General features: G+C 38.3%; 1 protein-coding gene across 2 annotated transcripts in view; it reads left to right on the top strand.

Moving 5' to 3' along the window:
• EPSTI1 (epithelial stromal interaction 1) overlaps positions 1 to 17,691 on the top strand; it is a 43,402-nt gene extending 25,711 nt beyond the window's left edge. For both annotated transcript variants that reach the window (XM_042458876.1, XM_042458875.1), the window contains exons 7-12: positions 2,837 to 2,930; positions 3,892 to 3,975; positions 7,559 to 7,632; positions 9,152 to 9,254; positions 12,448 to 12,501; positions 17,182 to 17,691. In XM_042458876.1, coding sequence (XP_042314810.1) covers positions 2,837 to 2,930; positions 3,892 to 3,975; positions 7,559 to 7,632; positions 9,152 to 9,254; positions 12,448 to 12,468 — 376 coding nt within the window. In that variant the 3' untranslated portion in view covers positions 12,469 to 12,501; positions 17,182 to 17,691. The remainder of the gene's footprint in view (positions 1 to 2,836; positions 2,931 to 3,891; positions 3,976 to 7,558; positions 7,633 to 9,151; positions 9,255 to 12,447; positions 12,502 to 17,181) is intronic.
• Positions 17,692 to 18,249: the final 558 nt, after the last annotated feature.

Below are 18,249 nucleotides of genomic sequence, written 5' to 3'. Positions count from 1 at the left end.
GTGTATCCTGGATCTGGACCCCACTCTGAGCCTTGATGCCCAGGTTTCAGCAGTGGCCAGCTGTGCATTTGCACAACTAAAACTAGTGTGCCACCTGCGCGCCTGTTCCTTGACACGTCAGATCTGTCTATGGTGGCACATGTCTTGATTACATCCAGTTTGGACTACTGTAACACACTCCGCAGGTTGCCTTTGGAAACTGTTCAGAAACTTCAGCCGGTTCAAAACACCAAGCTTAAGGGCAAGTTATAGGGAGCATGTAACTCACTTGTTGAAACAGCTTCACTGGCTACTGGTTCATTTTTGGGCACAATTCAAATGGATGGTTATGACTTATAAAGCCTATTGTTGTTGTTGTTGTTGTTGTTGTTGTTGTTGTTGTTATTTATAATTTGCACCTCTCCCTGTGGATCGAGGTGGGATTACAACCAATAAAATCAAATGATACAATTGCACAACCCATACTACTACATAAAATAATCAATTAAAACACGCCAAGATGCAATACAATCATCAACAAAGCCAAATCGTACTCTGTTTCTGTACTGTTGAATCAGGTGTAAAAAATTCTATAAGATCCACTATAAAACATCAGGTGGATAGGCCCGCCAGAAGAGATCTGTCTTAAGTGCCTTATTAAAGGCTTCTCAGGTGGTGATGAGATGGATCTCTTCCAATAAGTTGTTCCAGAGTGTGGGAGCTGCGGCTGTGAATGCTTTATGGGAAGTTGTAAATGGTCTGGTCTTTGTATATTCCGATAAATTCTTCCTGGATGTTCTGAGAGTGCGGGGCGGATTGAGGCATTCCTTCAAGTAACTCGGGCCCAAGCCATGTAGTGCTTTAAAGGTCATAACCAACACTTTGTATTGGGCCTGGAAGCTGATCAGCAGCCAGTGTAATGATTTTATATCACTTATGTCCAGACTGAAAGACTGTATCTCTCCATATGAACCTTCCAGAGTCCTAAGATCTTCTCAGGAAGGCTTTCTCTTGGTCCGCCAACATCACAGATCCGCTTGGTGAGGTCTCAAGAGTGAGCCTTCTCGGTGGCTGCTCCCACCCTCTGGAACGCCCTTCCATGGGAGGCTAGACTGGCCCTCTACCTGTTCGACTTTCACTAGCAAGCAAAAACATTTTTATTTAGGCATGCTTTTTAACATAATATTCATGATAGGGTGGTTTTATAGGGGGGGGGGTCCGCGTTTAACGCCTGCTCGTTTAACGAGTGCTCGTATAACTAGCAAACACTGTTTTAATTAGATGATTTTAACTGTTTTAAAATTCTTACCATAAAGTTTTTAACATGTTTTTATCTTGTGAACTGCCTTGGATCCCTTTCTGGGAGAAAGTCGGCATAAAACTGAAATAACTAAAATAAATAATAAATAAAAGTCAATCTAGCAAAACAGTAACTATCATTACTCAGCTATACAAAAATACTTCTCACAAATGCAAAAATTCTTGTCAGCAGAAAATCATATTGTAGGTGATGGGAAATGTTTTGTGGTTTCTTGTTGTCACAAATGAAAATGAAGACAAACAAAAATTTGCATCTATATTGGAATTGCTCTTTACACTGCTGTATTTAGTTTTGTTCTTGCAACTGATTATTTGGCCATTGTCCAGTGCTTTGCTAACTGGCAGAAAACTAGGCTTCTATAGATCCCCCCCCTCCTTGAGTGTAGTAATGAAGCCAGTTTGAATGCCTGTGAGGGCACCTTCTAATTGTGCCCATTAATCTGCCATTCAAGCTGGCTGAAAATATAGGAGCAGCTTGACCATACAGATGGGGAGCCTAGGATGGCTTACAAGGCAAGACCTCCACAGAGTACTGAGTGCTGTAATTTTCTTAGACTATGGGATTTATGTCAACTATTTCACAATAATAAATGAAATCTTGATGCCTGAAATTGCCTCCAGCAACAGACTAATAGGTTAGAATAAAAGGAAGGTGGGCCAGCAGAGAAACTATGCCAGCCAGCTAAGAAAGAGACATGAAATAACATCAAGGTACTAGCAATAAAAATGGGTGATTGGAAAAGTTAATGAGAACTGAAATAAGATGATGCTGTGAAAATTCCTATTGATCTCATTCTAGCCATTGCTATCACAGAGAATAAGGTTAGATTACCTGATACTTGCTGTGTTTACCAAGAAGAATAAAGTCTGGCTAATATTAGAGTGTAGATGAAGGAAATACACTGTTTTGGGTAGGACAGGCTATATTTCTAAGTATTATTGGCTCTTTGGATCTGCGCACTTCAGATCCACAAATGCAGTAAATCACAGATCAGCATGACCCATATTATTAAATGGCGGTGACACAAATGCAGACACACTGAAGTGTGCACATTCATATCAACACCATTGAATGATATGGGGCACAATTACTCATTTTTTTTCTTTTTTGCATCTATGGGGTGTCCCAGAACTGAAACCCCATGGATCCAAAAGTGCAACTATGATGCCATTCTTTGGGAGGGAGAGACTAGTTTCTGTTTCATTGATGAAGAGTTTGGTGGGATCAGACTGAGTTCAGAACTGCTAGGCACCGGCCATTACTAATTTCCAGAGGATCTTCTACTACTACTGCATTCATAGTTTGGGAGATTGGGAATAATTGAACCTGTACAGCAACATAACTTCAGGTGGCCAGGTTGTGGAAAGACAACTTCTGTCAGTATCAGTCTTTCTATGGCATGCCTCTTCCTTGGACATCCATCCTGCTAAACTTTCATTACATTTGCTTGTATTTATTCATTTCATAATTCTAGAATAGAATGCAGAATCATATAAAAGCATAATCTTTTTTTCTGTGTTTGTATTCTTTCTACAGAAAAACCACTGAATTTTTAAATAGATTAGATTTTGGCTCATCCAACCAAAGAACCTGTCAAACAGACTGCTCTAGCCTGGAATCCACTGCCTGGGTATGTTTGTCTGTAATTTGTGTATGTTTTGACTGGTTTCTCACTTTTGTGTGTTTTGCTATAGTCAAGACAGTTAGTTCTCAGCCTTTCCTTTCAAATTATTTTGGACTTTTGTGCCCAGTCTCTGAACTGGGGCATCTGAGAACTGAAGTCCCATATGGAGAGTCAAAGGGTGCAAGCCACTTGTATAGATGAGGAGCAGTATAAAATGTGACCAAGAACGAATTTACCTTTATTTCATGAGTATGAAAATCATTAGTATGCAAAGCATGCATAATCTTTTTAAAATGTAATTCATTAGACAATAGATTTTATATATGTACTCTATGCTTCTATTTAGATAGTGGATATGAAAGTGCAGCCCTGGAGATAACAATAACTTTGAACCAGGCATTTTCAGGTGTTAGTTTGAATTTAGAGCTTGTTATTCCCAGATACATGCACTTTTATGAAACATATTCCAACAATCTGTTGAAATCTCTATATTTCCAGATGAAATCATCAGCACTACCAAGTATTAGTACTTAAAGACAGCATATCAATGGGCAGAAAGTAAATCATTTCTGGTATTGAAGCATAAATCTTGTGTCTTGTGCTTCTTGGAACTCTTCCAAATCTAAGCTCCAGAATTCAAAATATCCATACTTCAAAGTGACACATTCCATTTGGGGGCTGTATATGCTACCCTTCCATTCTCCTTCAGGAACTATGAATACTGATGGATTTCTGAACATCTCCTGGAAAAAAAAAAGTTGTTGTCAGCAGCTGTGGGATACTAGACTATTAAAGAAAACCATCCTTGAATGTCAAGTCTCTTCTGCTGTTCGCACCTTATTGCTTGGCTTACCTGACTGTATCTTTGCAAATGTGGCATTTCACTTAGCTGCAAGATGTCTAAGATAATTTAAACATATTATCTCAAGCTTATTTTTACACCAATTTTTGTTTTGTTTTGCAATAGGCCAGAAGCCACACATACAGGCAACTCCAAAGGCAAGAGGAAAATAGAAAGCTGCAGGAGATGAAGGAAGAACAGCGAAGAAAGGTGAAAAATTTAGGTCAATACTGGTATCTGTGGCTTCTCCTTTGAACTGGGAACTTATTTTGTTGTGCAACCTTAGCTATACAGTTTTAATAATCACACTGAATAAGCCACAACTTCAAGGCTGGACTACACTACAGCTGTTTCCCGGTATTAATATTGCTTGAACACCTTTATTTACTTTTTCTTAAGTATTTGTCTTTCATTTCTCAAAGTCTCAGTTAATTTATGTCCATACTTGTTAAGCTATTCTTGGAAGCAGTGTAGGTTGAGTTGCCTTTATCTGAAATGCTTGGGGTCCACAAGTGTTTTGGATTTTGGATTTTTTCAGATTTTGGAATATTTGCATGTGCATAATGAAATATCTTGGTGACAGGACTCAAGTCTACACATGAAATTCATGAATGTTTCATGTACACCTTAAACATATAGCCTGAAGGTAATGTACATTTGTTTCTTAAAGAACACCTTTGTTTCTCAAATTTGTTTCTTAAAGAACACCTAAATTTGTATGCGTTCACCACTTTAAAACTGAATTTTTGTTTCTTGTTTGGAGGACATATTCTAATTGGCGACGCTTTCCTGAAAGATTTTTCTGAATTTCTTATGCAAACTCAGAGCTTGCATACCTACTTTAAAAATAATTGATTGCAGTTATAGTCCCATAGAAGAATGGAGCAGATGACACAATAGGGGAAATGCAGCACAGAATAAGTAAAGAGGTAGTACAGGAATACCTTGTTAATCTAAATGAATGTAAATCTCTGGGACCAGATGAACTACATCCAAGGATATTAAAAGAACTGGCAAATGTAATCTCAGAGCCATTGGCAATAATCTTTGAGAACTCCTGGGGAATAGGAGAAGTCCCAGCAGACCGGAGGAGGGCAAACGTTGTTCCCATCTTCAAAAGGGGAAAAAAGAGGATCCTAACAATTATCATCCAGTTAGTCTGACATCAATACCAGGAAAGATTCTACAACAGATCATTAAACAGAGAGTCTGTGAACATTTAGAAAGCAATGCCATTATAACAAAAAGTCAAAATGGGTTTCTAAAAAACAAGTCATGCTAGACTAATCTGATCTCCTTTTTTGATAAAATTACCAGCTTGATAGATGAAGGGAATGCTGTGGATATTGCATATCTTGATTTCAGTAAGGCTTTTGACAAAGTCCCCCATGACATTCTTGCAAACAAGATAGTAAAATGTGGGTTAGCCAAGGCAACTGTTAAATGGATTTGTAATTGCTTGACCGATCAAACCCAAAAGGTGCTGAGCAATGGCTCCTCTCATCCTGGAGAGAAGTGACCAGTGGTGTACCACAGGATTCTGTCCTGGGCCAGTGCTATTCAACATCTGTATCAATGACTTAAATGAAAGAATAGGGGGCATGCTTATCAAATTTGCAGATGACACCAAATTAGAAGTAAACAGCTAATGCCCCAGAGGACAGAATCAAAATTCAAAATGACCTTAATAGGTTAAAAATCTGGGCCAAAGCTAACAAGATGAATTTCAACACAGAGAAATGTAAGGTACTGCACTTAGGTTAAAAAAATGTAATGGATAGATATAGGATGGGGGACACTTGCTTAATGAGACTACATGTGAAAGGGATTTAGGAGTCCAAGTAGACCACAAGTTGAACATGAGTCAACAGTACAATGCAGCAGCTAAAAAGGTCAGTGGGATTCTAGGCTGCATTAATAGAAGCATAAGGTCTAGATCAAGGGTAGTAATATTGCCACTCTATTCTGCTTTGGTCAGGCCTCACCTGGAATACTGTGTCCAGTTCTGGGCAACACAGTTCAAAAAGGATGTTGATAAGCTGGAACGTGTCCAGAGGAGGGTGACCAAAATGGTGAAGGAAAGGCTTAGGGAGCTGGGTATGTTTAGCCCAGAGAAGAGAAGTTAAGGGATATGGTAGCCCTCTTTAAATATTTGAAGTGATGTTGTATTGAGGATGGAGAAAGCTTTTTTTGCAGAGAATAGGACCTGGAACAATGGATGCAAGCTACAGGAAAAGAGATTCCCCCTCAACATTAGGAGGAACTTCCTGGCAGTGAGAGCTATTTGACAGTGGAACACACTCCCTTGGATTGTGGTGGAGTCTCCTTCTTTGGAGGACTTTAAACAGAAGCTGGATGGCCATCTGTCATGGGTGCTTTGATTGTGAGTTCCTGCATGGCAGGGGGTTGGACTGGATGGCACTTGTAGTCTGTTCCAACTCTATGATAGTTATTTACTATTTACCACTTAGGATTTTTTAAGGTAATACTTTTTTCTTCATGTCCTGAAAGTAACTAAAATAGATTTGTTTAGTTAATGTTTTTAACAAATCTGAATGCCACACAGTACAAGGGTGTAGCAGAAGTACCAGAGGATCCAAACACATAACTTTGTGAATGCTTATGAGTGAAAAATGCATTGGGCACTGGCGTAACCTGAATTCGTGTTTACTGACATACACAAATGTATGCATGCTATCTTGCTGATGTAAGTTGGTTTGGCTGTGGTTATTTTGGTAGCACCCTCAGAGTAACATTACAGGAAAACATACAAAGGTTTTGACAGATGTTACCCTAGTAGTATATGAAGCACTGCCCACCAAGTATTGATGAAATGGGAGATTAAGCATAACAAAACATAAATTGACTTAGAAGCATTTGTAAGTATTCTTTTCTTGAATACAGTCAGCATTACCAGGAAAGCTGAGTTATAAGCTTCCTAGAACATCTCAGTACTGTATAAAACTGTATCTGTAGCATTTAGGGAGCTATTTAGTGACAAACTATGATAACTAAAGGCACTCCTGAATAGCTAAGATCTATCTGAGCCTTTAGAGGGAGAAGTGCAAAATGAATACACAACATCATAATGTTGGTCTTTCAGGCAGATTAATTTTATCTTTTGATTTGCACTTAGTTTGGAAATACTACTTTTTTGTTTAAAAATCCCATAATCTCCCAGTTATAAATAGTAGTCATTCTGGCTAGGAGACTGTGAGAGCAGTAGTCTAAAAAATAATGTTTTTCCAAACTCTAGTTTGCATTCTGCTAAAGCATACAAACAAACAAAAAACACCTACATACCAGAATCCCAAATGTGATCCAGTCTTATCCATAGAAGTTAGCCTGGCCTTACATAGAAGTTTCATACCAAATGAATCACGCTAGCCCCACTGTCTCTCTTTTTGTATCTCTCTCTCCATGGATATTAAATCAGTATCCATGTGCCTGGCATGCTGATCCACTGTAAGGACGAACAGGAAAATAGCATAACATAACACAGTAATAGTTTCCTGATACCTCAGCCATTCAGGGTGCTGTTTTATATTTTTTTTGACATGGTTCAAAATGTCTGTAACTTGTAAGGGAAAGTACTTTGTCTCAAAGAGGAAATGAGGAATCACTGTGTTTTAACTGTAGTGCGCATTTTAAAAAGTACTTCTCACAGGTACATGGGTAAGCAGGTCTTAAAGATGAAGTATTACACCAGTTTATTACAAGACAAAATTAATTGTTGCCTCATACTTAATTATACTCAACATTAATATTCAGGGTTTTTTATTATTATTTCCAGGCTGAATTATTGGAACTCAAACAAAAGCAAGAGGAGAAAATGAGAATGAGAACACATCGGAATGAACAGCAGAGGTAACATTAATGGAAGGAATTGTTGGGACACATTTAAATTCCTCATGTCAGACATGGCAGTAGTGTTAAGTTTAAATGTAGGAAAACTGTGGTAAGTTGAGCTGTAGGATTCTACATGCTTTTCTTTTAACATGGTAGTTGGTGCATTGGACTGTAATTAGTGGATAATGTGTGTATGAGTATGGGGTACAGTGGACCCTTGTTATACGCTGGGGTTTGGTTCCAAGATCCCCTGTATATAACAAAATTCACGTATACTCAAGTCCAATTAAATAGAATGACATAGCAAAATGGTGTCCCTTATAAAAAATTGAAAATCAACGTATGATATTTGAAATTTATACTTTTTTTTAACATTTTCAAATCGTGTATACTTGAATCCATGTATAAGAAGGGCCGACTATATATTGTGAATCCCAAAGTGCGACACAAATGCTAGTGAGGTTGGTACCAGCCCCTTCCTATTCATCTCAAATTCATTCTCCTGGTCATAGAGTCAAATGGTAGTGGTTCCTTAACTTTCTGTGTGAAATCTAGTTGACTTGTAGGTGGGGAAATGTTCAGTGCTATCTTCCAAACTTATAAACAGTGTACTACATTCCAACTACATGTTTTGATTTGAAAGGGAAAATTGATAATGATGTACTCATTTCCATTAAGTGAGTGACTCAGACAGTCTTCTGAAGTTACTTGTGCACTGCTAGTTCCAGACTGAACATTTATTATTTACAGTGGACCCTTGGAATCTCCTGTGGTTTGATTCCAGGACCATCCTGGATACCAAAACCTGTAGCTATTCAAGTCTCATTAAATACAGTGGATAGTAAAATGGTGACCTTTATATAAAATGGCAAAGTCAAGGTTTGCTTTTGGAAATTTATATATTTTTAAAATATTTTCAAGCAGTGGATGCTTGAATCTGTGGATAAAGAATCTGTTGATATAGAGGGCAGACTGTAACAGCTTTATTATTTATAAGTGAAAATACAAAATGACTTGGACATGTCTAGCATTTGCATCAGTACGGTACCATTTCATATACTATCTTGAATATAAATATATAGTACCCAGTGCTGGGTTCAGTGTTAACCCAGGAAAGCTGTTCTAAAACATGATTGCCTTTTATGGAGGGAAATCTATTAAAGGTATTTTCTCTTTTCTTGTATGCATCAATCCTGTCAGTTTATCTATGAGAGCCAATTCTAGCAACTGCTTGGTACAGTTGCTGATTTTTAGTAACATAGTGAGATTGAATATTTATTAACAGGGTTTTGCAGTGTAGAATTGGGTATTTTGGAAAACATTGTCATCATAGTCAAAGCTGGCTCAACAAAGTAGGAAAGCTAGAATATTTAAATAGAAGATTTATAGTTTTGACTTGAAACTGGCCTTCACACTTACACAGTCTGTTTTTCTTGTCACAAAAACCAATTCAAGCTTGTACATTGCATTCACTTCCATAAACTGTGCCTTTTGGTGGAATTCTGTTAACATTCATTTCCTGACTTCTATTTCTAAGGGTGAATAATGCATTTCTGGACAGGCTACAAAACAATAACCAGCCAGGTGGCATTTACCAGTCTGGATATCTTGGGAATATGGGTTTTACTGCTGACAGCTGGGTGAGTAACAAACCTCATCTTTCAAAGTCCTGAAGAATAAAACAACGAGGAGTTGTTTTTTTAAATGGCACACCACCTGAATAGTCTGCTTGTAATATTCATTGTCTGGGGTCGGCATGAAGCCAAGGTGATGAATAAAAATTCAGCGATCACTTTGGAGGAGGAAGAAACCGAGACTTTATCTAAACACAAAATGACAGCTGCCTGCTTCTGCAGGATTTAGATTGCCTTGAATATGCTGCTTTTATCGCTCCTTCTGTATAGTACAACAGAAAGAAATCTTGGATAAAATGTGTTTATCTGCGGAGGCAGAAATAATAGCTGCTCTATAAGCATGGCAAACAATACACAGTATGTCCCAAAGTGAATATGAAATGTTTAGAAGATGGGTGGTTGGGCAGACTTTAAATTTTGCTTAAAGGACCTTCATTTCTAGGGATCAAGTAATTGTATATTTCTAGTCTAGAGCACTTTACACAATATTTGTAGAAGTGTATTGGTACTGGTGGGTTCTACATGGAGCCACAGCATTTGCATAGCCATGCCTAAGATGAATGCTGGGTTTGCACACCAGACCTAAGAAACTGTTTTATCTTCACTTGCAATCTAAAATGCTGTATTGCCATGGCAAGGTAAGAGTGGGTTGTTGTCACTGCTATTTAGTTATAACATTGCAGAGCACCAGAGGATCCAAACAGAGATATCATTGACAAAATAGAAGTCCTTTTTTCTCAGTTGCATAATTCAGCAAAGTTTTTCCAATTTGGTGTGACTTAAAATGGCTCCTGCTCTTTAATCCCATCCTGAAATTGTTTCCTTTTCAGGATAGCCCCATTTGTAGTTTTATTCCGTTTACATGGAAGTTGGGTCCTTATCACACTACACTGTTATAATACTATATTCCCACTTTAACTGTCATAAAAGCATCCTGTGGAATTCTGGGGTTCGTAGTTTAGGGAGAGGCATTAGGAATTCTCAGTCAGAGAGCTCTTGGACATCACTAAAACTACAAACCCTAGAATTCCATTCCAGAAAGTTGCTATGGCAGTTAAAGTGCAGTATAGTGCCACAATAATGTAGTGTGATAAGTTCTTTGGAAGAACATCCTGCAGCATTCAGTGAGGCATATGTTCACATACATATGTGAAAGCTAGAATTGAGGGACAGTATTACATGTGTTTCCCCCCAAAAAATAAAGTTATGGGGCAGGAGTTGGTAATTAATAGATGCCCCATAGAGATGAATACAACCTCTCTCTTTTTTTCTTCAGATACCAATCTGACTCCAAAATCTGGAGGTTTGTGCCTGCCATTGACTATAATGGAAGATAGAGAAATGGCTATTGCTTTTGCTGTTTTCATCACAGTTGGATGAAACTCTACAGGAAAAGCAGTGTCTATGAAAGCGATTATACACCTTTCACTACAAGGAATTTGTCCAAGAGCAGGCTTTCCATTCAGAGGGTATACCAAAAATGGATATATTTAATCTTCCTGAGTTAAATTCAGTTGTTGCTCCCTACTACGGTTTATCAGTTGAGTCAATGAAATCTACATAAGTGTTGACTTAACAAATCTCCATTGATTCACTGGATCCATTCTAGGTGAGACTAACAGTTGGATTTAGGTCCCTGTGTTCATTCTGGACCACTGCAATGAAAGTAACAGAAGTCTTAGAGCTGGCCATAAGCAACAAACTTGTAAAACATCTGGGCTAGTCCTAAATTTCTGAAGGATTGTGTGAGAAAGAATGGCTTGTTTTACTTTTCCTTCCACCATGTTTTTTTGGGAGGGTATATACAAAATTAAGAGTGACTATTCCAAACAAAACGTCTAGCATTGAAGCACACATTATCATCATAGCTGGATAAACAAAACAAAAATTACCCTTGTGCCAGTCCTTTCATTATGGTCTCTTTAGAGTCCCTCATTGTGTCTTACCTACTCAGACCATAGGTTGGACCTTTGAAAGGGGTTCTGACTCCATAACATAGCATACATGTTGCTAATATGCAAGAAGGCCACAATTCAGTTCAATTCCAGTGTATCTAAAATCTTGGAAAAGACCTTTGTCTGAGAACCTCTACCGCTTTAGTAGCAGATGGTAGTAGACTGGCCAATACAGACAGGCATCAATGATCAAAGCCTCTTGGCAACAACATTTCTTTTTGCAAAGTTTTTTTGCCCATGGAGCCTCCATTTTCATCTCATACTCTGCCTAGGACAGGTGAAAGTTTTTAAGCAGCATTAGTACTGGGAGCAATTTGTCTGCTATAAACAAAGCTTGAGCTGAGAGAGAGCAGGATTCTGCCTTAGCCTATCCTGCTGCAACTATCTGGGACTGCCTGCAACAGACAAGATAAACAGCAGCTGCCTCCAAAACCCTTTACCAAGCACATACAAATAGCAATAGCAAAACGGAGAAAACTGCATCAGCAGAGTTTGTGGCCACCAAAATAGAAATCATAAGAAAGGTAGAGGCTGGTGAAAAAGTCATCCCTGTATGAATTTTGGAATAAGCCTTTGCATTGTCTCCAGAAGGTTCAAAATGTTTTGGTCTCCTTATGCAAGGCTTCCCTGAACCATGTTCTTTACTTCATATGTTCATATTGTTAGTTTTGAATAATTTTTTCCTAAAACATGTTTAATTGCCATACTTTGGTGGCTGTGTATGAATCTGTCCCTATATTCGTTCCCATGTTATTACTGTCTCTAGTATCAATGTTTTCTATTCATGATATGATGCCAAGGAACATACCTACCACAGTGTAGCTGTAGTCTGATCTTTTGTAAGCCTACTTCATATATTCCACTCAACCCATTTTTTCCTGACCAGCACATGAGACAATGATTGGGCAAGCGTTTTCCGCCTGATACTTTATGTGTCTGAGAGGATGCTCAGACAGGGGCCTTTTCCCTCTGATCAGAAGTGCAGGAAATTTTCTCTCACAAATCTAACAATTTCACTGTATCTAAGTTATTGTTTTTAAACACCATTAATTTGAATGAAGATCATCTTGGTTCTGCTGTGCTTGCAGTTGTTTGATTTTACTGTTTTTATTGGGTTGATCAGTGTTATTGGGTCTCTTACCAATTTTATTTTTCTGATGTACGACTTTAAATCATATTTTATATTGAATGTAAACCCTGAAAATCAACCATAAATATGCTAATACCAATTCTCATTTCTACAGGAATCTCGATATTTCCAGTAAAATGTGAGCTATTATACAAAAACAATTAGACAGGTAAGTTTTCCAAAACATAGAATTATACTTGTGTTGAAATACGGATTTGGGAATCTGACTTGACCATTTTTTAAAAAAAAATGCTTTGACAACTATAAGCCCAGAAATGGGAATGAGAAGGACTCTTGGGAATGAATAATGTCCCTGCTCTTAATGCAAGGAAGCTATCTGAAAATCCCAGGGGGCTCAGTCAACACATAAAAATTGTTCGGTAATCATCACTCTGTATTGCTGTGAGAAACTCAGTTTTTTCTTAATACTTAGAGATGGTCTGTCACACACACTTATTTTTAAAATGTATTATTCATATTCTTAATCCTTTCATGTATTAGGGGTTATACAACCAGAGCTTGGAACTAACTAGCTACCTGTAACAAGTTATTTGCAGTCAATTCCGCCATCCCCTAATGACAGTTCTAACTTAAATAGAGGGGTTTGTTTCATTTGTTGTATGGCTGTAACTTATAAATATGATACAGTCCTAATGGTAGTTTGTATTGGATTTCATTCTGCTGTCTAATGGTTTGCTGTGGGTGTTAAGCTAGCAATGCTGTCAATGGAAGAAGAATCATTTTCCCCACAGGGCAGCTGCTTGTAGCGTTCAGATTTTTTTTAAAAATATGTAAAAATAACTTTTGAGAAACTAGAAAGGAATGTTTCTTTTAAAAAGTGCAAGTAACTGCAACTACCTACTCATTGGGCCTGTAATTATAACTAGGGCGGGATATAGACCGCCATATAGTACGTATTCTATACGTACTAGGGTTAGGAAGGGCGGTGCTTCCACACACCCCTAACCCTAGTACGTATAGAATACGTACAACATGACGGCGCCCCTTCCACATGGGGGCCACCATGTTTACGTACTGGATGCATAGCGTCCAGACGTGTCGCGACGCCTATGACGTCGTGAATGTGCCAGCGGCGCCTCGCGACATCATAAAGGCGCCGCAAAAAGAAGCTCCAAAATGGAGCTTCTTTTTTGCTCCGCGCGGGAGCTGCGCAGTTTGGCTGCTGCGGCTCCCTCACGGAGCAAATGGTGCTGGCGGGAGACCGCCGCAAAGCGGCGGTCTATATCCCGCCTAGGATTGCTTTTAAAATGTAACTTTCTGAACTTTGGTTAACTGACTTCATTGTTAATCATGTGTGTCATTTCCCCCGAACCTATGTCATTCACATTCCATTCATTCTCCCACAATAATGGGAGCGATTTATTTTGGTAGTTCAAAGAGTTGCAAGGATGGGAAGCAAGAGGTCCTCAAGATGTTGTTGGACTGCAACTCCCAGCAGCCCTAGCCTGCATAGTTGAATGCTGGGAATTTTCCATCCCTAAAACATTGTGGGAATGCTTTCAGTACATCATTTAAATATGGTTAAATCCTGTAAAGAGTCTTGTGAGTAGCAAGGTTTGGTATAACCTTTTGTAGACTCCATCCCTCTTCATCAGATGCCTTTGCTGCCAAATAAATCTTCTTTAGTCTTTAAGGTGCCACAAGACTGTTCTTTTCTCTGCAGCAAACTAACACAGCTACTCTCCCTTGAAATGTCTGTCAAATCTCATTGCCAGCTTTTCTTGCTCAGTGAAAAAATCTAGATAAATTGATTGATAATGATACAGAATTCCCATATCTCATATCAATCAGTGATCTTTCTACCTTCAGGCAGGACAGACATAAGCCTTCTAGCAAAGTCCTTGTGTGTCCCAACACAAATGTATATTAATTATTATTTATTTGTGTAATCATTTGTATGCCACCTCCTAGGATCACATCCTCATAAGGTCCCTCACATAATAAAATTATTGGTAAATGAAATATATAATCAGACATGTAGCAGTATATCTTTCATTGAATAAAAAAGTAGAAAAAATCTGGCTAGGTTTTTTAAAATGTCTATAAAAGCAATTAAGGCTACCATATATACTCAGCTATAAGTTGACCTCATGTATAAGTCAAGGCTATGTTTTGGATTTGCCATGACCCGTGGATGGGTTGAGGGTAAAACTTGGAGGCTCCTTCAGTGTGTGTATGTGTGCGTATGGCAAGAGAGACTATCATTGAGGCTTTTTGCTTCATCGTTTCAACTTTCCTTTCAGATAGGTGGGCGGGCAGGAGAGGACTCTTAAACAAACAGCAATATCAATTAATCACCCAGGAGAAATAAACTGCTCTGCCAACTGCATGGGGAAATCTGAAAGAGCTGCTGTCACATTGCCATAGTGACCCATAAATAAGTTGACCTGGGATTTTGAGGTCAATTTTTGGGCAGAAATTTTTAGACTTATAGACAAGTATATATGGTAAATACAATTTTTAACTTGTTCAGTTAAGTTAAGCAGTTCAGACTTATGGAAAAATAGGATGAAAACATGAAACTTTTATAACATTCTTAAAAAACAATCACAGATGAAGCCATGCATAAATGGATAGAGAGTACAAACCTTGAAATGGTCATGTCTCTCTTGGGAGTTTATCACACGAGGGAGATCGAAATGTTAAACCAAAATTATCCCGGAGAAAACATGAAATTACGCAACATGATTTCACACTCACCAACTAAATAGATGTTAGAGTTGAACCAATGATTACAGTCTTATCATGCAGGCAGACCTAATAACCTGGTGCCAAAATGTTTTGGGTACCAAGTGTCTGTTTCATATATGAAATCCTTTATTTGGACGCTCAAATACTGTCCCATATTGGGGTCATATGGTATACCCCAAATCCCATATTTAAGTGACAATGTGAGTAAGAGGAGTAACTATTTATAATGCTCTTTCCACCAAAGGGTGGTACATCAGAACATATACAATAAAAAGTGAACAATAAACACAACACTATAAAATACTAAAATAATATCCTAATATGCTCAAAACAAAAACAAAGGGTGGAATTCAACCCAAACAGTTAGAATCATAGAATTGGAAGAGACTTCAAAGGTCATCAAGTCCAACCCGCTGCCATGCAGGAATACACAATCAAAACACCCCTGACAGATGACCATCTAGCCTCTGTTTAAAAACTTCCAAAGGAGGAGACTCCACCACACTCCAAGACAGCATATTCCACTGTCAAACAGCTTTTACTGTGAGGAAGTTATTCCTAATGTTGAGGTCGAATCTTTTTTTCCTGTAGTTTGTATCTATTGCTCTGGATCCTATTCTCTGGAGCTGCAGAAAACAAAACTTGCTCAATCTTCAGTATGACATCTTCAAATATTTAAATGGGGCTATCATATCACCTCTTAGCTTTCTCTTCTACAAGCTAAATATTTCCAGCTCCTTAAGTCACTCCTCACAGGGCAGGGTTTCCAGACCTTTCACCATTTTGATTGCCTTCCTCTGGACTTACTCCAACTTGTCCATATTCTTTTTTGAATTTTGGTGCCCAGAACTGGACAGTGTCTTAAAGGTGAGATCTGACTGAAGCAGAATAGAGTGACACTGTTACTTCCCTTGATATAGAAACTACATTTCTATTGATACAGTCTAGAATCACATTGGCTTCCACTGTTTGGTATGCAGTGACAGCTTGACATTGCATACCAAATGCTAGGGAGTCAGTCTGTGGGAGCCATGACTGGATGCTGCCATTCATTCTTCCTGCTGTACCACTAGTATCCTAAATTTTTAAATCTACAATCTTCACCTACATCTTTCATATTCAGTGATTCGTATGTCTGATTGGACTTTGGCTACAACCCTCAGTGTATTTACTGTGGGAGTGCCTTTACAGAATCAGTTTTATTGGATCATATACAACATATTCTTGGATCTTTCTGGCCACCACATTTTGCATCACATGTAGTTTCTGAACACTTTTCAAGGACAGCCCCAGTAGTCTAATTGGGAGACACATAAGGTGTGAACCAGTGTGGCCAGAGTTGAACATCAGAACTTCCATCTTCAATTTTATACTCACCTGCATCCAGTGCTGACCAACAGTTTCATAAACTGCATTCTGCACCAGTTGATGTTTCTAGACCACATTGTTAGCTAGCCCCATATACAGCATGTTATATTAGCTTAGCCTAGATATAATTTGTGCATGGATAACGGCATCAAGGTTTAGTTAGTTTTGATAAAATTCCAGCTGAATCAGTTAACCTACCCCCATCCAGGCATCAGCACCACCTACATATCCACAGAGAGCATTGTGTAAGAGGACCCACATGTATTGATTTGATCTTTATGGATAGTGTATCCTATCCAAGGCCAATTGTACTCCTCCCACTTTACAAAGTATTTGATAATCAATATTCTACCTGAAAATACCACGAAACCATTTCAAAAGCATTGCTGGAGCTTAGCTACATCAGGGTATACTTCTGATTTTCGAAATGAATCATCAAACTAGATTTTGCTTCAGTTAGCTGTTAGTCATTCTGTTTTATCATAATTGTGAATATGCATTTGTATTCTGCTCTGTTCATTCTTGTGACTTTACTGTACGATATTTAGTATGAAATATGCTTTGTTACAGGATTTGTTTTGTATCAGGATCTGTTTTGTATTCTCAGTATCCGTATATTATCTGTCCGCTGTATCATAAAACATCTCAAATATTTAGAAAACTAGAAATATGCTAGTTGTATTTAACTGTAATGCTTCAGTCTTTTTTCATGCTACTCAATGGCTTTTTTTTCTGATACAACAACACTAATTTTGATTTTATTTTACAGGATTCCTGACACAGCAGTTGGAAAAGTTACCTTACAAAAAGCTTCAGGGATTATTTTTCCTTCCTATCTCACATCCTTTTATTCAGCCATGTTTGTTTGACCTGTTGTCTCTTCTGTTATTCAGAAGTGTTTCAAACTATTGATTATGGTTCTGGTATTAAATCTGAAAGAAAATCTCTCTCTCTCTCTCTCTCCCTCCCTCCCTCCCTCCCTCCCTCTCTCTCTCTCTCTCTGTCTCATAGTTTCTGTGTCCCAGTCTTGTACCACTAGAGATGGCTTTTTAAAAAAAATATTCTATGGGAATAGCAGTAATATGTCATTACTCCCCTAACAAACCCATCTGAGTTGTAGACACTGGACAGTTTTGTCTGTTTGTGAATTCGCATTTTTAAAATGTTGCTGAGACAGAAAAGAACTCTTATACTGCGGACTTTAACTGGTTTTAATTCAATTTTCTTGTGTGGAAAAGCATGCAAAATATCAAATGAATAAAAGTTTTAAATCATCCTGGATGTAATAAAATCATTGGCAGGGCCATTTGCATTACTACCAGTATGTATGCTGCTTGAAGAACCATTTATTTGCTGTAGTAGTTCACAGTGTTTCCTTGAAATTAATCTGATTCTGCTGGCAGAGGCAGCATAGAACTAGTGAAAGAGATATAAGGGCTAGGTGAGAGAGATCTATGAAAAGAAGCAGGAGTCCAGGAAACCATGGAGCGTTTCTCATTCTTAACAAGTAATAGGAAGTAGTCTTTCCTGCTCTAATGAGGGTAGGAGTGATTGGTAGCTGGCTAGCATAGCTCTGTGAATGTGAGGGGCTTAGCACAATGTATAAAGGGGCTGTCAGAATATTGAGCACCAAGATCACATCTGCCATGCTGATAATGGCTATATTTCTCTAGCTATATATTGATGTCAGACCTTCTCTTGTGAAGTTGTGCCGAGAAAACAAAGCAACATCACTGACAAACTGCTGATGGACCTAGTCATAGGCATGCAATATTTTTTTTAAATTGAGGTGTCACAAACATCCCGGTCAGGCAAACAAGCAACACTTTGACCAGAG

Source organism: Sceloporus undulatus, chromosome 3, assembly GCF_019175285.1.
Source record: "Sceloporus undulatus isolate JIND9_A2432 ecotype Alabama chromosome 3, SceUnd_v1.1, whole genome shotgun sequence".
Classification (NCBI taxonomy): domain Eukaryota; kingdom Metazoa; phylum Chordata; class Lepidosauria; order Squamata; family Phrynosomatidae; genus Sceloporus; species Sceloporus undulatus.
The sequence above is the reverse complement of the archived record's forward strand: the minus strand, read 5'-3'. Positions and strand labels throughout refer to the sequence as shown.